The 23275-nt window shown below is 44.1% G+C and overlaps 1 protein-coding gene across 4 annotated transcripts in view; it reads left to right on the top strand.

Annotated features, from left to right (window-relative positions):
* The window catches only part of flvcr2a (FLVCR choline and putative heme transporter 2a), a 230772-nt gene extending 214245 nt beyond the window's left edge, over positions 1–16527 (top strand). Inside the window, exons 10-11 of one of the 4 annotated variants that reach the window (XM_073039132.1) lie at positions 9832–9921; positions 15492–16527. In XM_073039132.1, the coding sequence (XP_072895233.1) occupies positions 9832–9921; positions 15492–15554 (153 nt within the window). In that variant the 3' untranslated portion in view covers positions 15555–16527. Of the gene's footprint in view, positions 1–9831; positions 9922–15488 lie in introns of all 4 variants that reach the window. The other 3 variants (XM_073039131.1, XM_073039134.1, XM_073039133.1) reach the window with 3 other exon arrangements.
* Positions 16528–23275: the final 6748 nt, after the last annotated feature.

Raw genomic sequence — 23275 nt, 5'->3', positions numbered from 1 at the left:
CCTCGGTATCTCTGCTGCTACCAGGGGGCCTATAGAATACCCCAGTAGAGTAACTGCTCCCTTCCTCTTCCTGACTTCCACCCATACTGATTCAAAAGAGGATCCTGCTACATTACCCACTCTTTCTGCAGCTGTAATAGTATCCCTGACCAGTAATGCCACCCCTCCTCCCCTTCCCCCCCCCCCCCCCCCCACATCCCTTTTAAAGCACTGAAATCCAGGAATATTGAGAATCCATTCCTGCCCTGGTGCCAGCCAAGTCTCCGTAATGGCCACTACATCATAATTCCATGAATGTATCCAAGCTCTCAGTTCATCACCTTTGTTCCTGATGCTTCTTGCATTGAAGTACACACACTTTAGCCCTTCAACCTTACTACCTTTATACCCTTTATTCTGCTGCTCTTTCCTCAAAGCCTCTCTATATGTTAGATCTGGCTTTACTCCATGCACTTCTTTCACTGCTGTATCGCTCCAGGTCCCATCCCCCTTGCAAATTAGTTTAAACCCTCCCAAACCATGCTAGCAAACCTACCAGCAAGGATATTGCTCCCCCTCGAGTTCAGGTGCAACCCATCCAATCTGTACAGGTCCCACCTTCCCCAGAAAAGATCCCAATGGTCCAAAAATCTAAAACCCTGCCCCCTGCACCAACTCCTCAGCCACGCATTCAACTGCCATCTCCTCCAATTCTTACCATCACTATCACGTAGTACTGGCAGCAATCCTGAGAATGCCACCCTTGAGGTCCTGTTCTTCAGCCTTCTGCCCAGTTCCCGAAACTCACACTTCAGGACCTCATCCCTGCACAGACTCCTTAGTCCCTTTGCATCTCAGATTTTTGGATTTTCTCCCCATTTAGAAAATAGACTACACATTTATTTCTTCTACCAAAGTTCATGAAAATACATCTTCCAACATTATATTTCATTTGCCCCTTTCTTTCTCATTCTTCTAATATGTCTTGGTCCTTCTGCAGCCTACCTGTTTTCTCAACACTACCTGCCCCTCCACCAGTGTTCATATCATGTGCATACTTGGCAACAAAGCCATCTATTCCATCATCTGAATCACTGACATACAGCATAAAAAGAAACTGTCCCAATACCAACCACTGTGGAATACCACTAGTCACTGGCAGCCAACCAGGAAAGGATTAATCTATTTCCACTGGCTGCCTCCTACCAATCTGTCAATGCTCTAGCCATGCATGTAACTTTCTCGTAATACCATTGGCTCTTAACTTGTAAGCAGTCTCATGTGTGGCACCTTGACAAAGGTCTTCTTAAAGTCCAAATGTACAACATCAACTGCAATCCCTTTATCTATCCGACTTGTAATCTCCTCAATAAATTCCAACAGATTCATTGGGCAAGATTTTCCCTTAAGGAAACTGTGCTGACTTTGTCCTATCTTGTCCTGTGTCACCAAGTACTCCACAACCTCATCCTTAACAATTGACTCGAACATTTTCCCAACCACAGGTCAGGCTAACTGGTCTACAATTTCCTTTAGAAATATAGAAAACATACAGCACAATACAGGCCCTTCGACCCACAAATCTGTGCTGCACATGTCCCTACCTTAGAGCTACCTAGGCTTTACCCATAGCCCTCTATTTTTCTAAGCTCCATGTAGCATGCCAGGAGTCTCTTAAAAGACCCTATCGCTTCCGCCTCCTCCACTGTTGCCGGCAGCCCGTTCCACGCACTCAGCACTTTCTGCTGCCTTCCTCCTTTCTTAAAGAGTGTAATGACATTTATGATTTTCCAGTCCTCTGGCACCATGCCAGGGTCCAATAATTTTTGAAAGATCATTACTAATGTCTCTGCAATCTCTGCTGCTGCCTCTTTGAGAACTCTAGGGCACAGTTCTCTAGTCCAGGTGACTTATATACCCTTAGGTCTTTCAGCTTTTTGAGCACCTTCTGCCTCACACCCTTCAACATCTGGCACACTGCTAGTGTCTTCCACAGTGAAGACTAATGCAAAATACTCAGTTCTTTCACAAACAAGAGGCAGTCTAGTTCATCTGCCATCTCCTTGGCTCCTATGATTATTTCTCTGGCCTCATTTTCCAGTGGTCCTATATCCACTCTCATCTCAATTTTATTTTTTTACATACTTGAATAAGATTTTATTATACACTTTCATCTTGTTTGCTAGCTTGCTTTCACCTTTTCCCTCCTAATCACTCTTTTAATTGCCGTCTGTAGGTTTTTAAACCCTTCCCAATCCTCTGTCCTCCACTGATTTTTGCTTTGTTGTATGCCCTCTCTTTGCTCTTAGATTAGCTTTGACTTCACTTGTCAGCCATGGTTGTACTATATTGCTATTTTAGTATTTCTTCGTTTTTGGAATACATCTATCCTCCACCTTCCTCATTTTTCCCAGAAACTCACGCCATTGCTGCTGTACTGTCATCCCTGTCAGCATCTCCTTCCAATTTACTTTGGCCAACTCCTCTCTCATACCACTGTAATTTCCTTTACTCCACTGAAATATTGCTATGTCAGACTTTACTTCCTCCTTATCAAATTCCAAGTTGAACTCAATCATATTGTGATTACTACCCCCTAAGAGTTCAAAAATTTTACTTTAAAATCCCTCATCACCTCTGGTTCATTACATAACACCCAATCCAGTATAGAAGATCCTCTGGTAGGCTCAATGACAAACTGCTCTAAAAAGCATAGGCATTCAAGTCAAGTCAAATCAAGTCACTTTTATTGTCATTTTGACCATAACTGCTGGTACAGTACATAGTAAAAGTGAGACAACATTTTTCAGGACCATAACTAGACTGAACTACGTAACAACTCACTCTCTTGAGATCCATTACCAATGTTATTTTCCCAATTGATGTGCATGTTGAAATCTCCCTTGACTTTTGGAGATTTCATGTAGCCCTCATTAAATTCATTATCTTTTATGTCCTTCTCAATATCCAAAGTATATTTATTATCAAAGTATGTATTATTCAACAAAGTATATATTCATCCTTGAGATTCATCTTCTTACAGCTAACAAAACAAAGAAACCCAATAGAACTCATTCAAAAAGACTGTCAAACACCCAATGTGTGTAAAAAAAAAGAACAAATCATGCAGACAATAAAAAGTAAACAAATAACATTCAAATCTCAGGCTTGTGAAAGTGATTTCACAGCCACAGTGCCAGTTCATCATTACAGCCAGTCTAGGAGCCTGTTAGTTGCAGGCCACAACCTCAGTTCAGCACAGAAATGAGTAAACCCTGCCGAGCAGCGAGCTGAACACTGGCCTTGTCTTTCTTCCTGACATCATAACCTTTTCAATATGACTTGACACTTAAATCAGCCAAATATCGGCTCTCACACTGCACTTGGACCCGGCCCCTGCCCCTGCCACGTCGATATGCTCTCGGGCTTGGGCACCACTGCCTTGATTCAGCCTGCATCCAAGCTTTTCAATCTGTCCCGGTGCTTAAATCAGTCGAACATCAGTCGTTCATCATTCTCAGGCATGGGCCCCCATCGCCTTGACTCGACCTCATCGCGGATGTGCTATCTCAAATCGGCTCCATGTCCACTGCAGCAATGGGCAAACATTGACTTGTTCCTTACTCTCTCAATTTGGCCCATACATTTTACCTACCATGGGAGTTCTCCGGGGTCATTTTGGTAGCAGTATACATTCCACCTCAGGCCAATGTCAAGCAGGTTTTAGATGATCTGAGCAATGGGATCAACATGCACGAAACAGCGCACCCTAATGCCTTCACCATTGTTTTGGGAGATTTTAACCAGGCCAGTCTGAAATAAAAAATCACTAAGCAATTACCATCAACAGATCACTTGTAATACCAGAGGAAACAACACACTGTACCATTGCTACACCACCATCGAGAATACCTACCGTGCTATTCCACGCCCTCACTTTAGGAAGTCTAATCACCTGGCTGTACTTCTACTCCCTGAGCATAGGGAGAGACTGAAGACTGCAGCACCAGTGGCGAGGACCAAGAAGGTTTGGACAAGGGAAGCACTGGAGTGCTTACAGGACTGCTTTGAATCGGTAGACTGGACGGTATTCAGGGATTCATCTTTGAATCTGGATGAGTATGCTGCGGTTGTTACCGACTTCATTAAAACTTGTGTGAATGAGTGTGTGCCCACAAAGACTTGCTCTACATTCCCAAACCAAAAACTGGATGAACCAGGAGGTACGTCGTCTGCTGAAGGCTAGATCTGTGGCATTCAAGTCTGGTGACCCAGGCCTGTACCAGAAAATCAGGTGTGCTTTGCAGAAGACTATTTAAAGAGTGAAGAGACAATTTTGAATGAGGTTGGAGGCAACATCGGGTGCACGGCAACTCTGACAGAGTCTGCAAGGTATTACTTCCTACAAAACAAAACCCAGTAGCATGAATGACAGCAATGTTTCACTACCAGATGAACTCAATGCCTTCTATGTACACTTTGAAAGGGAGAACACAACTACAGTTGTGAAGATCCCTGATGCACCTGTCAACGCTGTGATCTCTGTCTCAGAGGCTGATGTTAGGCTGTCTTTAAAGAGAGTGAACCCTCACAAGGCGGAAGGTCCCGATGGAGTACCTGGTAAGGCTCTGAAAACCTGTGCCAACCAACTAGCGGGAGTATTCAAGGACATTTTCAACCTCTCACTGCTACAGGAGGAAGTTCCCACTTGCTTCAAAAAGGCAAGAATCATACCAGTGTCTAAGAAGAATAATTGGACTGCCTTAATGGCTGTCACCTGGTAGCACTCACATCTACAGTGATGAAATGCTTTGAGAGATTGGTCATGACTAGACTGAACTCCTGCCTCAGCAAGGACCTGGACCCTTTGCAAATTGCCTATTGCCACAATAGGTCAATGGCAGATATAATCTCAATGGCTCTCTACACAGCTTTAGACCACGTGGACAACACAAACACTTATGCCAGGATGCTGTTCATTGACTATAGCTCAGCATTTAATGCCATCATTCCCACGATCCTGATTGAGAAGTTACAGAACCTAGGTCTCTGCAACTCCCTCTGCAATTGGATCCTCAACTTCCTAACGGGAAGACCACAATCTGTACAGATTGGTGATAACATATCCTTCTTGCTGACGATCAATACTGGCACGCCTCAGGTGTGTGTGCTTAGCCCACTGCTCTACTCTATATATACAAATATGCTGACGATACAACCATTGTTGGTAGGAAATGTGTAGTCAGTGTCTCAGTTAAAATCCTTCATATGCACTGAGTGTAGGTCTGAACTCAAAATATTGTCTATCCATTTCCATCATTAGATTTTGCCTCACCCACTGAGTTCTTATAGTACAAGCAAGAGAAGATCCAAGCAAAACACACACAAAATGTTGGAGGAACTCAGCAGGCCAGGCAGCATCTATAGGAAGAAAGTACAGTCGACCTTTATAGGCTGAGACATCTTGGCCTGAAACATTGACTGTACTTTTTTCCGTAGATGCTGTCTGGCCAGCTGAGTTCCTTCAGCATTTTGTGTGTGTTGCCTCAAGTTCTTATAAAGTTTTTTTTACTTACAGAAAGTCTTGGGATACTACCTTACTTACCAAGGGCTTTTCATAGCCCCTTTTCTTTACTTCCCCCTTACATACACTGTATTCCTCAAGACACTCCTTTGGTTCCAGTTGTCTGTAAATGTCAAAAGTGTCCATTCTTTTTCTGCTGATTAGACCTTCAATATTCTAATGTTCCCACAATATACAGTCCAGGAAGCAATCTCTCCGTTGCTCTGAAATCACTTCACCTTGAGCTAGGAAACTCTTGAGTATCCAGTTCTCAATTCTCAAGACATCCGAAGCACCCCAAGGACAGCTTGTAGTTTAAAAACAGAAGACAATATGTCACAACTGTCCTTGCACTGTATCCCACTGTCTACCAGTTGGTTAGATTGCATGTCACTTCATTACTTCACTATACGATTGAATTACTATTCCCCACAAATATGTCCCCGTCATTGTTGTAATCCTAGTCATCACTGTAAAAACGAAACATGTCAAATAGCTTTGATATTTCTCAGCTTCCCTCTTAAGCCTTTAAAAATCAATAATCTAATCAATGCTCATTCGGAAATTCCTATCCGGTACCTTTTGTTTGTGGGAAAGGATGTACCGTTGTATTGCAAATTGTAATTGTGGGGATGTATAATCATGAACCTTTCCTGTGATCACATTTGGTTTTTACTTGGATCTGCTGCATGTTAACATGACAGTGTTCATTTCTCCGTTCTCTTCTATCCTGCAACTCATATTAAAGGGCACGCAGACTGAAAGAGCTGCATTTGTGTAGCAGCTTTAAGTCTCTTTCAAGAGCTGCAGAGGCGGTGAGGTGATTTCAAAACATGCTGAGTGTACCGGTGGAAGGCACGTAGCAGCCCTTGTACACATTATTATCTCTGATGTGGAGATAAGGGCGCCACAGTCAGCATGACACTAATACAACTCAGAGTGTCGGAGTTTGAAGTTTAATCCCTGCTTCCTTGGTAAGGAGTTTCTATGTTCTCCCCGTGATCACGTGGCTAAGGAAGTACCCGGTAGTAGGTTAATTGGTCATTGTAAATCGTCCCTTAATTAGATTTAGGCTAGGTTTAAAATTCGGGGGTTGCTGCTGGCACAGTTCAAAGAGCTGTAACTGCCTATTCTGCGCTGTATAGATAGAAACATAGAAAACCTGCAGCAAAAAATACAGGCCCTTCAGTTCACAATGTTGTCTCGAACATGTACTTTAGAAATTACCTAGGCTTACCCATAGCCCACTATCTTTCTAACCTCCATGTATCTATACAAGAGTCTCTTAAAAGACCCTATTGTGTCAGTTTCCACCACTGTCGCCAGCAGCCCATTCCACGCACTCACCACTCTCTGCATAAAAAACTTACCCTTGACATCTCCTCTGTACCTACTTCCAAGCACCTTAACACTGCCCTCTTGTGTTAGCGATTTCAAATCCTGGGATAAAGCCTCTGACTATCCACACGATCAATGCCTCTCATCATCTTATGCACCTCTGTCAGGTCACCTCTCATCCTCCGTCGCTCCAAGGAGAAAAGACTTGAATTCACTCAACCTGTTCTCATAAGGCATGCTCCCCAATCCAGGCAACATCTTATTCTTGGTGCAGCTGTAATGAAACCCAATTTCCCTCGGGATCAATAAAGTATGTCTGTCTGTCTGTTAAATCTCCTCTGCACCCTTTCTATAGTTTCCACATCCTTCCTGTAGTGAGGTGACGAGAACTGAGCACAGTACTCCCAAGTGGGGCCTGGCCAGGTTCCTATATAGCTGTAATTCAATCCCATAGTTGATAAAGGTCAATACACTGTATGCCTTCTTAACCACACAGTCAACCTGCGCAACAACTTTAAACGTCCTATGGACTCAGACCCCAAGATCCCTCTGATCCTCTGCACTGCCAAGAGTCCTACCATTAATACTACATTCTGCCATCATATTTGACCTACCAAAATGAACCACTTCACACTTACCTGGGTTGAACTCCATCTGCCACTTCTCAGCCCAGTTGTGCATCCTATCAGTATCCCACTGTAACCTCTGACAGCCCTCCACACCATCCACAACACATCCAACCTTTGTGTCATCAGCAAACTTACTAACCCAACCCTCCACTTCCTCATCCAGGTCATTTATAAAAATCACAAAGAGTAAGGGTCCCAGAACAGATCCCTGAGGCACACCACTGATCACCATTCTCCGTGCAGAATATGACCCGTGTACAACCATTCTTTGCCTTCTGTGGGCAAGCCAGTTCTGGATCCACAAAGCAATGTCCCCTTGGATCCCATGCCTCCTTACTTTCTTAATGAGCCTTGCACAGGGAACCTTATCAAATGCCTTGCTGAAATCCATATACACTCCATCTACTGCTCTTCCTTCATCAATGTGTTTAGTCACATGCTTAAAAGATTAAATCAGGCTTGTAAGGCACGACCTGCCCTTGACAAAGCCTAATCATGTTATGCCTCTCCAAATGTTCATAAATCTCAGGATCTTCTCCATCAATTTACCAACCACTGAAGTAAGTATCTCTAAATAATAAACAAGTAAGAATAGCCGGGTCAGTTAGGTACTGCTGTGTTGCTCCTCCAGTCAGATTTTTTACATCTGCTGAGGAGGGATCAGCCTTGATTTAGCTTGGCAGAAAACAGACAGCCCCCTCCAATACTGCAGCACACCTGTAGTGTTTGCTGAGTAATGGCAGATAGAGTGTAACCATTTGGAGCAGGATTTAATTACACTCACTCTAAATTTATATAGGCAGCTAGATCAGCAGGGACAGACTGGGCCGAAGGGCATGTTTCAATGCTGTATTACTCTATGAAACTCTGTATCTTACCTTTGGCAGAGATTCACCCTTTCAATTACAGCTGACATACGGAATATCGTAATTCCCTGCTTTCTTGGATATTACGATTCCCATTTGTGTACTTGACATCAGCCAGCAGTGCAGAAGTAGGAAGCCTGGGTGGCTGAGACTGGCAGAGGAGAGATTTCTTCACTCAGAGAGTTGTAAATCTTATCAATGTCATCATCACACACCACCCCGCATAGACAAGAATGGCTCCTTTGCTTTGGATAAGGGAGTGTAAGGGGAGGTGGCCGGAGAGAAATGGCAGTGAATCTCCTGCTGCTTTCCATGGCTGCAGTTTTCCAGGCCTGCTGGAAGAAAAGTCCGCAAAGCTCCTGTCCCCAAGGTGAGCTTGCACGGAAAACAGAATTAATGATCAGTGTTCTCCTTGTAAGGGCCAACATGTGGTAGCTGCAGGAGGTAGTGAGACTGTTCCAGCTTGAGGCAGGCCGGTAAGTCAGTTTCCATTCCCTTCTGGAAGATGTTATTTACCATGGGCATTCACCTTTTCTCTTGCACTATGGTTGCTCCATAGGAAGGAAGGTTGTGGGGTAACACATTTTCACAAGCTCTGAAATTAACTGCTTTCTAGACCCAGCAGGTTTACATGGCAGCATGTGTCCTCTCAGCCCAGTACCTGCATTCCTCTGCTGGCCCCAATTTGTCCCTTACAGCAGCAGCTACTTCACCCTCATCTGCAATCTAACCCCTCCCCAGCCCTGACTCTGGTAATTCACATCAAACATGTAGATGGTAGAACTAAACTATGCCCAACATTCCACGTCATCTTTCTTCTCAGTCCATCCGGTGACTGCTATCATCCAGGTGTCCAGCCCAGTACTAGTTGCTGCTCTGGAACACACTGTCGCCAAGCAGCCTTCAGTCCACATGCAGTTTGTTCTCTTGTAGCAGAACTGTTGGAGTTGGGTTCATGATCAAGGTGATTGTTTCACTTCAAACTTTGCCTGTGTTTGGTCTCAACAGGAGGTTAATCGAAGCTGGAGCAAGTGGTCGCTCACTGTTTAGTCAGCTGCTCCACTTAAGTGTGTGTGTACTTAAACCTCCTGAGCACTGCTACTAACACATTGTGTTGCTTACTCCTCTGGCTTTCAAATCAGAGTAATTTATCCAACATCTCTGCCAGAGCAAACTCAATCCCATTGCATGTGGATCTGGTGGTGAGGGTACAGAATTTATCTGTTTCTGCTGCATCACGAGGCCACGACCAGGGTAGCTCAATGAGGAGCCAAGAGCATGTTGTTAATGATCTTACAATGGTAGTTGGCGGCATTGTGACAAGGTTTGGTGGTGATGGTCTTTTGGTGAGTTTGCCTGGTGTATGGTTTGTGTTGGCATGCAGCTTCTCACTTCTAGCACCAGCACTAATGATTATTGTCTGATCATTTAATGATGTGCAGCGTATGTATTACAGAGCATAGGAGCAAACCACCTTCTCGATTACGGCGCCACAACTGCTACGATTTCCTCATTCATCCTCCCTCTTCGCTTGTTACCATCGGAGGTACGATTTAGAATCACTTTCTGCTCATGGATGACTTTTAGTTGAGTCGGCTGCAGCAGGCTACAGTGGCCCACGTGGAAGTGACACCACAATGTGTCAGCAGCTCACTCACAACACATCACTGGTGTCACTTTACCTAGTGGAAAAAGCTGTGGTATTGAGGTTATGTACTATTTAGTGTTTGTTCTGGGCCTTCATGCTGTGTGTATCTACCTTGTGCTCATGCACAAACACACCTTTTGACCTGGAATCAGCAGGTGGTTGATGAAGTGAAAGACACCACATTTCATGAATCATGCCCTCAGTATATCCCCAAAGTTCAGCTACAGCAATTGTCCAAGATTACTTAATGTGCAAGCCTTCACAAGTATATTTATTCAAACACTGTAGAAGCTGACAGTTCAAGATAAAAATGAAAACTCTGGTCAGCATCTAATGGAATGTTCCACATTAAAACTGCAACTGTGGAAGGAAAGCAGCTGGATACTTCTTTTGGCATGAATTGAGTTTGGTCATTTGGCGGAAAGCAGAAATAAGGGAGAAAGGGGGTGGTGGCAATGACTGGAGCAATTCCACAAGGATCAAGCAACAGGTATAGTTTGAATTGTGTGGAAAATGCAGAGTTTTCAGGGTGATTTAGACAGACCGGGCAAGGGGGTGCGGTGTAATGTCAATTAAGTGTTAAGATCCCTACTTGCCTGAGTGTTAAAATATTAGATGATGTGGAATTCTAAAAGTGCATTTTGGAGAGCTTTTTGAGACAACATGCAGATAGACCTACCAGAAAGGGGCTGGCACCTGACCTAATCAAGTGGATAGACTAGTGAAAGACTACAGATTTTAATCATATTTTGGAGAAAGGCAAGAATAGAGCACATATTAAGATCCTGAATTAAGAGAAGGCCTATTTCAGTGTGATAAAACAGGAGCTGGCAAAAGTGGATTGGGAAAAGCTAGTTAGAAGCAGACTAACTCACAAAATGCTGGAGGAAATCAGAGGGGAATAAACTGTTGATGTTTCAGGTTGAGATCCTTCATCAGGACTGGAAAGGGGAAGATGCCAGAATAAGAAGGGTGTGGGGGGGGGGGGGGGGGGGAGGAGTACGAGCTTGTGGGTGGTAGGTGAGACCAGGTGAAAGGAAAGGTGGGTGGGGGAGGGTGGGATGAAGTGAGAAGCTGGGAGGTGATAGGTGGAAGAGGTAAAGGACTGATGAAGAAAGAATCTGATCGGAGAAAAGAGTGGACGATGATAAAAAGGGAAGGAGCAAAGGAACCAGAATAATATGATGGGCAGATGAAGAAACGGGAGAGAAAAGCAGATGAGGTCTAAACTTGGAGTATTGTGTGTAGTTCTGGAGTCTGTAGTTCTTGTGAGCCAAAGGGCCTGTATTGTACTATAGGTTTTCTATGTTTCTATGATGCAACTTGAATTGAGAACAGTACTTCAAGTGGGGTCTGACCCTGGTCAATATTACCTCTTGGCTCTTAAACTCAATCCCACGATTGATGAAGGCCAGTGCACTGTATGCCTTCTTAACCTGCATAGCAGCTTTGAGTGTCCTATGGACTCGGACCCCAAGATCCTCCACACTGCCAAGAGTCTTACCATTAATTCTGCCATCATATTTGACCTACCAAAATGAACCACCTTATACTTATCTGGGTTGAACTCCATCTGCCATTTCTCAGCCCAGTTTTGCATCCTATCAATGTCCTGTTGTAACCTCTGACAGCCCTCCAAACTATCTACAACACCTCCAACCTTTATGTCATCAGCAAATTTACTAACTCATCCCTCCACTTCTTCATCCAGGTCATTTATAAAAATCACAAAGAGTAGGGGTCCCAGAACAGATCCCTGAGGCACACCACTGGTCACCGGCCTCCATGCAGAATATGACCCATCTACAACCACTCTTTGCCTTCTGTGGGCAAGCCAGTTTTGGATCCACAAAGCAATGTCCCCTTAGATTCCATGCCTCCTTACTTCTTCAATAAACCTTGCAAGGGGTATCATCAAATGCCTTGCTAAAATCCATACACACTACATCTACTACTCTACCTTCATCAATGTGTTTAGTTACATCCTCAAAAAATTCAATCAGAGTTGGTCAAATGTGTTCAGGAAAGATTCCTTCAACAGAAGTCACAACGAGCGAGTGTACAATACTGGATCTGCTATTAGGGCAGGAGACAGAAGTTTGTGTCGGGAACACTTTGCATCAAATGATTAAAACGCCATTAGTTTCAAAGTAAGTATGCGAAGAGATAGGTCTGGTCCGCAGGTTGAGATTCTAAATGAGAGGAAGTCCAATTTTGATGGTATCAAATGATCTGGCAAGTGTGGATTGGGATAGGCTGTTTTCTGACAAAGGTGTACTTGTAAAGTGGGAGGCCTTCAAAAACAAAATTTTGAGAGTACGAAGCTTCTATGTGCCTGTCACAATAAAAGTAAAGATAACAAGTGTAGAGAACTTTGGTTTTCAAGAGAGATTGAAGCCCCAGTTAAGAGAAAAAAAGATGCGTAACAGGTATAGGGAAGTAGGAAAAATGAGGTGCTTATGGAGTACATGAAACAGAAGAGAATACTTAAGGAAATCAGGAAGGCTAAAAGAAGGCATATAGTTGCTCTAGCAGTCAAGGTGAAGGAGAATCCCAAGGGATTCTACAAGTACGTTAAAGAGCTAAAGTATTGTTCCGGACAAAATTGGCCCTCTGGATGTCCAGAATGGTAATCCATATGTGGAGCCAAAACAGATGGGGGAGATCTTAAATATGTTCTTTGCATCTGTATTTATTTGGGAGACAGACATACGGTCTATAGAAGTGAGGCAATGCACATTAACTTCATGGACCCTGTACAGATTACAGAGGAGGTGGTGTTTGCTTGCATAAATCCCCATGGCCTGACTAGGTGTTCCCTTGGACTCTATGGGAGGCAAGTGTAAAAATTGCCTGAGTCCTAGCAGAGATATTTAAATCATCCTTAGCGACAGGAGAGGTACCTGAGGATTGGAGAATAGCCAAAGTTCTGCTGTTTAAAAAGGCTCTAAACATAAACCAGGAAATTATAGGCCAGTGAGTGACATCAGTTGTGGGAAAGTTATTGGAAGGTTTTTGAAGGGACCAGATATATAAGTATTTGGATATTTTTGGACTGATTAAGGATGGCTTCATGCATGGTAAATCATGTCTAACCAGCCTTCAGGAGTTTTTTGAGCAAGTTACCAGCAAGTGGATGTTGTCTACATGGACTTTAATAAGGCAATAGACAAAGTCCTGCAGGATGAGGTAGTAAAATTGGATTAGATATTAGCTTTGTGGAAGAAGCTAGAGAGTGGTAGTAGAGGGTTACCTCTCTGAGAGGAGGCGTGTGGTGTGCCGCAGGGATTGGTGCTGGATCCTTTGATGTTATCTCTATTAATGATCTGGATGATGATGTGATTAACTGGATCAGCAACTTTGCAGATGACATCAAGATTTTTTGGGGTGTAGTGGATAGTGAGGAAGGCTATCACGGCTGCATCAGCAGGAAAAATAGATTGGCAAATGGCAGATGGAATTTAATGCAGACAAGTGCGAAGTTTTGCACTTAGCACCAGCGAGGGAAGATCTTACAAGTCAAGTCACTTTTTATTGTCATTTCAACCATAACTGCTGGTACAGTACATAGTAAAATCGAGACAACGTTTTTCAGGACCATGGTGTTACATGACACAGTACAAAAACTAGACTGAACTACGTAAAAAAAAACAGAATAAAACTACACTAGACTACAGACCTACCCAGGACTGCATAAAGTGCACAAAACAGTGCAGGCATTACAATAAATAATAAACAGGACAATAGGGCAAGGTGTCAGTCCAGGCTTCGGGTATTGAGGAGTCTGATAGCTTGGGGGAAGAAACTGTTACATAGTCTGGTCGTGAGAGCCCGAATGCTTCGGAGCCTTTTCCCAGATGGCAGGAGGGAGAAGAGTTTGTATGAGAGGTGCGTTGGGTCCTTCATAATGCTGTTTGTTTTGTGGATGCAGTGTGTAGTGTAAATGTCCGTAATGGTGGGAAGAGAGACAGCGATTGTCTTCTCAGCTGACCTCACTATCCACTGCAGGGTCTTGCGATCCGAGATGGTGCAATTTCCGAACCAGGCAGTGATGCAGCTGCTCAGGACGCACTCAACACAACCGCTGTAGAATGTGATGAGGATGAGGGGGGTTGGGAGATGGACTTTCCTCGGCCTTGGCAGAAAGTAGAGACACTACTGGGCTTTCTTTACTATGGAGTTGGTGTTGAGGGACCAGGTGAGATTCTCACAAAGTGAACGGGTAGGGCACTGAGGAGTCTGGTAGAACAAATGGAACTGAGAATACAGGTACATAATTCATTGAAAGTGGTGTCACAGGTAGATAGGGTCATTAAGAAACCCTTTGGCATATTGGTCAAAAATCAATGTATTGAACACAGAAGAATGGTATGCTATGTTAAAATTGGGTGTGGTCAAATTTTGAGTATTATTTTAAGTTTTGGTCACCTACCTACATGAAAGATTTAGTCAAGATTGAAACAGTCCAGTTAAAATGTACAAGAATGGTACCGGGTCTGAAGACCTGAGTTAGGAGAAAAAAATTGAATAGGTTAGATCTGTATTCTTTAGAACAAAGAAGATTGAGAGGAGTTTTGATAGAGATAGAAAGATAGGGTAAATGCAAACCAGTTTTTTCCACTGAGGTTGGGTGGGACTACAACCGGATGTCATGGCTTAAGGAGAAAAGTTTTAAAAGTTGAGGGAAAACTTCTGCACTCAGGGCCGTGAGAGTGAGGAAAGAGCTGCCAGCACAAATGGTCTATGCAAGCTTGATTTCAATGTTTATGAGAAGTTTGGATAGGTTCATGGATAGTAGGGCTATGGTCCATCTGCAGATCATTGGGAATAGGCAGTTCAAATGGTTTTGGAATGAACTAGATGGGCTGAAGGGCCTGTTTTTGTGCTGTACTTCTCTATGACAATCTAGGTGAATTGCTACCCTGAATTCAACAGATTCACTGTGTATCAGACTGGTTGAAACATTGACATTTTCTCTGTCTCTACAGGTGCTGCCTGACCTGCTGGGTATCTCCAGCATTCTTGGTCATTTCAGGTTTTTAGTATCTCTCAAAATCAGCTCACCAGGTTCTCTCATTCAGAAGGTCAACCCTGGTCTTCACCCTTGCATAGATAATCCTCTCTGTTCTCTCTCGTCTTGTCTCTCTTCAACTAAACATGTTAGTGTTCTCACTTTTCCTGAGCTGAAGAATTTGACCTGAAACGTCAAAATGAAACACTAGGGTTAGGCAGTGAAACAGTTACTGTTTCAGGTCCAGACCCTGGAAGGTGTTAACCCTATATCAGAAGTTTCCTAACGTGGAAAGTTTTCTACCATTGCCTTTGCCATCTGTCAGTGTTCGGTGATGGGTGGGTTTGAGTGACATTCACTCTGGGGTCTAGCCCACATTCTTACTGTTAGTGGGTTTATCCAGTAATGTTGTCTACCCACACTGCCTAACTCTTGTTATTACTCTCACACACAGCAGTTATCCAACAAGGCCACAGAAGGAATCCACAATTCGATCATCTTGAATGAAGCATCTCTGTGAAGTGACATCCAGCCACCCAGATGAGTGTGTAGTTGGAGCCATTCTGGTCATGCAGCACCAGGAGACCTGCCAACCGGGCAGCAGGGACTGCTCTATAAATACAGATAACTATGGGACTGATTTGACAAAGTTAATGTTTTCAATAAGTACCTTGATCACTTCCCTTGCAGGAAATGTTGATGCATTTTCTAACTCTGTTGCTCCTCCTCATAATCAAATTTTATTAATTTTACCCACTCCCTCAAGGTAAACTCACATAATAGATCTGCATGAGCTGCTCTTTTCCTCAATCTGGAAATCAATAAAATCTCTCATCTTTTGAGGGACAGGCAGCAGGGTGCTTTAGAATTTGATGGTGGATACAGCAGCTGAACAGGAGGCACCTGGAGAGAATCCAGCGTTATGCTGATGTTTTGGTACTGAGCTGCACAGCAATAATAAACCAGTACGAGGCTGCTTATGGCCAAGACTTGGTGTACAGAAGAGAAGAACAGATCCATAAGCCATTTTTGTTCCATTTTGGAGCAATTCCAGTGATCTAGAACAACCTCGTTAATGCACTTTACAAATCTATAAAGTCTTCCCAGACAAAAGCAGGCAGAAAATAAGGAGAGGAAAAGAGTGTTTAGCCCAATCCAGTGCAGGGGGAAAGGACAGCAAGAGCCCTGGGTGATTGCTGCCTTGCACCTTGGTGCTTTCCAACACCTCCCTGCTGCACGTGGGTGAGTGAACAGCTGCTAGTTGAATCTGTACACAAGGGGCAACTGCTCTTTTGCTGCCCAACAGATACATTGGGTGAGGTCTCTGCCAAATGGACTGAGCTGTTCTCTAATTCCCAACAACACCAGGAGAGTCTTTATTCAACCATATTTGGAAAATAGCAGCATGAATTGCAGATCAGTTGATAGCTTTTCAAATTGAAAGAATGGAATGGGGTTAAGAATTATGAATAAAATCACATTAACTGCTAAAACCTCATGGCTTTGATCCAGTGATTACTCTGGCATATGAAGGCACACCAGCACATCAGTCTGACACAATGTCTGTCAACAACTTAGCACACAGTGACAACTACAACTGGATAAATCTGCTTGAAACAACACACACAAAATGCTGGGAGAAATAAGTTCAGGCAGCATCTACAGTAAGAATAAACAGTCAATGTTTTGGTCTGAGATCCTTTATCAGGACCCTTTGATCAACCTTCAGATATCTGTGCAGACTTCCAGCATCTCTCTATGCGGATACCATTTACCAGGACTTGGCCTACAGTTTTGACTTGGTGACTTATGTTTCTAGTGCTTATCAAATGAGAGTTTAACTTCCCTAAACTGAAGTGGCAGTTGGATCATAACTCTATTAATTTTAAAATCGTTATGGAAAAAAAGATAGAACAGGTCGACAAGTTAAACTCTTGAATTGGAGCAGGGCCAAAATCAGAATCAAGTTTATTGTTAGTTACATACAGAGCATAGAACAGTACAACACAGAAACAGATCCTTCCACCCACATTGTTGTGCCAAAACAATTAAATTAGTATTCAAATTGATGGTGCAGGGGCAGGAATGGCTACTTCAAGTGCCAGGCTTTAAAAATGTTTCAGAAAGGATAGGGAGAGAGGGAGGCAAAAGAGGTAGGGGCATGGCACTGTTGATCAGAAATAGTGTCACGACTGCAGAAAGGAGGAAGTCATGGAGGGGTTGTCTACGGAGTCTCTGGGTGGAAGTTAGGAATATGAAGGGGTCAATAACTCTACTGGATGTTTATTTTATAGACCACCCAATAATAACGGACAGAGGAGCAGATAGGAAGACAAATTCTGGAAAGGAGTAGTAATAACAGGGTGGTTGTGGTGGGAGATTTTTAATTCCCCAAATACTGATTGGCATCTCCCTAGAGTGAGGAGTTTAGCTGGGGTGGAGTTTGTTAGGTGTGTTCAGTAAGGTTTCTTGACACAATATGCAGATAAGCCTACAAGAGGAGAGGTTGTACTTGATCAGGTACATTTCCCAATACCAGATCAGGTGTCATATCTCTCAGTGGAAGAGCATTTTGGAGATAATGATCACAATTCTACCTCCTTTACCATAACATTGGAGAGGGCTAGGAACAGTCAATAAGAAACAAGCTCTATCATTGTCTAGGGGATAATGAATTGTCCGGTGGAAATCTAAAGTTCATTTCAGTTCATACAGGCTGCAGCCGTTGTTGATTGCTGTGTTGCAATTGTTGGAGAGAGAGAGAGAAAGAGGAAAACTTGCCGACTTTCCTTGGTACGATCTTGATCCGTATCCGTCCTTTAGCTAGATCATTCCGTGGAGGACTCGCCACCCAGGCAAGGATGGACACACACACACACAAGCCCCCCACCGGTCTCGTACGTTTCTCCTGGTGTGTCTGAGGGGTGTTCCCCAGACCCGACTTTTATCCTCACTCACGGGGTCTCAGATGTCAATCAGGTTGGGATGATGCAATCCCTCAACCAGACCACTCTGGTTGCTCCCTGAGGGGTTTCAATAAATAGTACAGTACTCAATACACAATTCCTTCTCCAAGAGACATTGCAGTAATCAGTGGTTCCGTTCTGCTTTTGTTAGGAGACATTCCACCTTGTTGTGTATTCTGCGTTGTCTATAACAACTGCCTTTGCTGTGATCCTGCGTCTCTCTCTCTCTCTCATTACTGACATGATGTATATCTCTCTCATTTTCTGGGTATCAGACCCGAAATAATAGCGATTTTGTGATTCTCAAAAAGGAGGGGGCGACTTTGCACCCTTCGGCCCATCAGAGTTGCTCCACATTCATAACACCAGATAAGTGTGCAGTGGTTCATTTTGGTTGGTCAAATATGATGGCAGAATATAGCATTAATTGTAAGACTCTTGGCAGTGGGGAGGATCAGAGGGATCTTGGGGTTCCAGTCCACAGGACACTCAAAGCTGCTACACAGGTTGACTCTGTGGTTAGGAAGGCATACGGTGCACTGGCCTTCAATCGTGGGATTGAGTTTAAGAGCCGAAAGGTAATGTTGCAGCTATATTGGACCCTGGTCAGACCCCACTTGGAGTTCTGAGCTCAATTCTAGTTGCCTCACTACAGGAATGACGTGGAAACCATAGAAAGGGTGCAGAGGAGATTTACAAGGATGTTGCCTGGATTGGGGAGCATGCCTTATGAGAATAGGTTGAGTGAACTCGACCTTTTCTCCTTGGAACGATGGAGGATGAGAAGTGACCTGATAGAGTTGTACAAGATATTGAGAGGCATTGATCGTGTGGATAGTCAGAGGCTTTTCCCCCTGGCTGAAATGGCAAACAGGAGAGGATATAGTTTTAAGGTGCTTGGAAATAGGTGCAGAGGAGATGTTAGGAGTAAGTTTTTTTTACGCAGAGTGGTGAGTGCATGGAATGGGCTTCTGGCAGCGATGGTGAAGGTGGAAATGATAGGGTCTTTTAAGAGACTCCTATATGGCTACATGGAGCTTAGAAAAATAGAGGGTTATAAGTTAAGCCTAGGTAGTTCTAAGGTCGGGACTTGTTCGGCACAGCTTTGTGGGCCGAAAGGCCTGTATTGTGCTGTAGGTTTTCTATGTTTCTAATCTCTATTGCCTACACAATGTCAACAATCTTCCATTTTACTCACAACACTGAAAGTCTCTTAAAAATCTCTATTATATCTGCCTCTATCACCATCCCAGGCAGTGCATTCCAAGCACACACCACTCTGAAATTACCCTTTCTCACCTTAAATGCATGCCCTCTAATATTGGATATTCAACTTTGGGAAAAATATACTGTCTACTCTATGCCCCTCATAATCTAATAAACTTTGAATAGATCTCCCCTCAGACTCTGCCGCTCCAGAGAAAACAACCCAAGTTTGTTCAAACTCTCAATATAACACATACGTTCTAATCCAGGAAGTATCCTAGTGAACCTCTTTAGCGCCCTCTCCAAAGCTTCAAAAACTTTCCCATAATGGGGTAACCGGAACTGTATGTAATACAGCTGCAATAAAGCTGCAATTTAACTTACTGACTTTTGAACTCAGTGCCTTGACTAATAAAGGTGAGAATGCCATGTGCCTTCTCAACCTTATCTACCCATGTCATCACTTTCATGGAGCTATGTACTTGGACCTCAAGATCCCTCTGCTCATCAACACTTAAGAGTCTTGCATTTAACAGTGTACTGTCTCTTTGCACCAAGGTGTAACACTTCACATCTGGCCGGGTTAAAGTCCATCTACTATTTCTCCACCCATAACCGCAACTGATCCAATATTTCACTGTATTAAAGGACATCCATTTAGAACAGAAATGCAGAGAAATTACTTTAGTCAGAGGGTGGTAAATATGTGGAATTTGTTGCCATGAGCGGCTGTGGAGGCCAAGTCATTGGGTGCATTTAAGGTAGAGATAGACGGGTTCTTGATTAGCCAGGTTATCAAAGAGTATGGGGAGAAGGCAGGGGAGTGGGGATGACTGGAAGAATTAGATCAGCCATGATTGAATGGCAGAGCAGACTCGATGGGCCAAATGGCCTACCTCTGCTCCTATATCTTAGGGTATTCTTTGCCAGTCATCTACATTATAAAAAACACCACCAGTCTTCATATCATTTACAAACTTACAGACCCACCCATCTGTATTTGCATGCTGTCATTTATATACATCACAAACAGCTGCGGTCCCAGCACAGAGCACTTCAGAACACCACTAATCACAGATCTCCAGCTAGAATAAGTCTTTTCAACCACCACCCCTGCCCTCTATTGGCAAACCAGTTCTGAATCCGAATAGCCAATTCACTATTGATCCCATTCATCTTAATATTCTGGATGTGCCTCCTAAGAAGAACTTTGTCAAATGCCTCACTAAAATCCATGTAGACAACATCCACAGCTCTACCTTCATCAATCACGTTCATTACCTCATCAAAAAAACTCAAATCAAGCTATTAAGACATGACTTCCCTGCACAAAACCATGCTGGCTCGCCCTAATTAGGCCATCATTTTCCAAATGCTAATAAATGCTATCCCTAAGGATTCTCTCCAGTAATTTCCCTACCACTGATGTGAAACTCCCCTATAGTTTCCAAGATTGTCCTTGGTATCCACCTTGAAGGCTAGAGAGAGCACGAAGGTACTGCTCAAGGCCCCATCAATCTCTTCACTGCCTTGCACAATAATCTGGAGTACAACCCCAAATGACCTTACTGACTTAAGAGACCAACCCAACACAATTTCTTCCCTTATTTCAAAATGCCCTGGCATATTAATACAGTTGGCACTGATCTCCTTATCCTCCATGCCCTTCTCCTTGGTAAACACTGATGGAAAATACTCATTAAGGAACTCACCCATATCCTCTGCATCCAAGCAAATGTTTCTAACTCCTCCCCCACCCATATATCTTTGAGTGGTCACGCCCTCTCTCTACTTATCCTCTTGCTTTTGATGTATCGAATACATCGGGATTCTCTTTAATCCTATTTGTCATGGCTCCTCCTGGCTTTCCTAATTCCCTTCTGGAGTTCTTCTCTGGCTTTTTTTATCATCCTCAAGGGCACTGTTATGCTAGCTTCATAAGCTATACATCCTTTTCCTTTTTCTTCTTGAATAAATTGACAGCTCTGTCAATATCCAAGGTTCTGTTACCTTGCCATCTTTGTCCATCTTTCTGACTGGAACATAATTTACTTGTCTTGTACTCTGTGCAGATCCTCTTGAAACATGCTCTACATGTCGAATGTGGACTTGCCCAAAAACAGCTGTTCCCAATTATCTCCCCCTAGCTCATGCCTAATGCTCTTGTTATTTGCCCTGCTCTAGTTCAATACCCTATCAGAAGGCGATTATCCTTATCCATAGCATTCTTATCTTTTGGAAGGAGACAGCGAGGCTTTGAGAGGAAGTGCGGCAGTGGCCATTTTCAAATTGCTTCTCAGATCGGAGTTCTGAGAGGCAGGACTGCGCAGGCGCGTGAAGGAGGCCTGGGAAGGAGGGAAGATATAAAAAGAATGCAGCCTTAAGCAGCGGGCAGCGGAGTGAGCCGGGAGCAGAGTGTAGGGCTTGGGCTCAGAGGGCACAGTAGGTTTATCTTTTAGTTCTCCTTGTTATTTTCAGTTATTCGGGAAGTATGAGTGTGAGGGCAGCTTGTTCTCGGTGTCGGATGTGGGAGATCCTGGAGTCTCCGAGCCTCCCGGACGTCCACATCTGCGCCAGGTGCGCCGAACTGCAGCTCCTGAGGGACCGAGTTAGGGAACTGGAGCTGCAGCTCGATGACCTTCGCCTGGTCAGGGAGAGTGAGGAGGTGATAGAGAGGAGTTACAGGCAGGTGGTCACTCCGGGGCCACAGGAGGCAGATAGGTGGGTCACGGTCAGGAAGGGGAAGAGGCAGGTACTAGAGAGTACCCCAGTGGCTGTACCCCTTGACAATAAGTACTCGTGTTTGAGTACTGTTGGGGGGGACAGCCTACCTGGAGGAAGTGACAGTGGCCGGGCCTCCGGCACAGAGGACGGCCCTGTAGCTTAGAAGGGTAGGGATAGAAGAAAGAGGACCATAGTAATAAGGGACTCGATAGTCAGGGGTTCAGACAGGCGGTTCTGTGGAGGTGATCGGGAGTCCCGGATGGTAGTTTGCCTCCCTGGTGCCAGGGTTCGGGATGTTTCTGATCGTGTCCAAGATATTCTGAAGTGGGAGGGTGAGGAGCCAGAGGTCGTGGTACATGTAGGTACCAATGACATAGGTAGGAAAGGGGAAGAGGTCCTGAAACGAGAGTATAGGGAGTTAGGAAGGCAGTTAAGAAGAAGGACCGCAAAGGTAGTGATCTCGGGATTACTGCCTGTGCCACGCGACAGTGAGAGTAGGAATGGAATTAGGTGGAGGATGAATGCATGGCTGAGGGATTGGAGCAGGGGGCAGGGATTCAAGTTTCTGGATCATTGGGACCTCTTCTGGGGCAGGCGGGACCTGTTCAAGAAGGACGGGTTACACTTGAATCCTGGGGGGACCAATATCCTAGCGGGAGGTTTGCTAGGGCTACAGGGCAGACTTTAAACTAGTAAGATGGGGGGGGGCGGGAATCAATTTGAGGAAACTATGGGAGAGGAGGTTAGTTCACCAGTAGAGCAAGTAAGTAGACTGTGTGTGAGGGAGGAAAGGCAGCTGATGGAGAAGGAATGCGCTCAGCCCGAAGATGTCGGGGAGAAGAAAGAAAAGGATAATAAATTTGAATGCATTGTTAGGGATGAAAAGAGAGGAGGAGGTGGAGAGTATCTTAAATGTATCTATTTTAATGCTAGGAGCATTGTAAGAAAGGTGGATGAGCTTAAAGCGTGGATTGATGCCTGGAATTATGATGTTGTAGCTATTAGTGAAACATGGTTGCAGGAAGGGTGTGATTGGCAACTAAATATTCCTGGATTTAGTTGCTTCAGGTGTGATAGAGTAGGAGGGGCCAGAGGAGGAGGTGTTGCATTGCTTGTCCGAGAAAATCTTATGGCAGTGCTTTGGAAGGATAGATTAGAGAGCTCCTCTAGGGAGGCTATTTGGGTGGAATTGAGGAATAGGAAAGGTGTAGTAACACTGATAGGAGTGTATTATAGGCCACCTAATGGGGAGCGTGAGTTGGAAGAGCAAATGTGTAAGGAGATAGCAGATACTTGTAGTAAACACAAGGTGGTGATTGTGGGAGATTTTAATTTTCCACACATA

The sequence above is a fragment of the Hemitrygon akajei genome, chromosome 3 (genome assembly GCF_048418815.1).
Source record: "Hemitrygon akajei chromosome 3, sHemAka1.3, whole genome shotgun sequence".
Classification (NCBI taxonomy): Eukaryota; Metazoa; Chordata; class Chondrichthyes; order Myliobatiformes; family Dasyatidae; genus Hemitrygon; species Hemitrygon akajei.
Note: the sequence above shows the minus strand (reverse complement) of the source record. Positions and strands in the feature narration are given on the sequence as shown.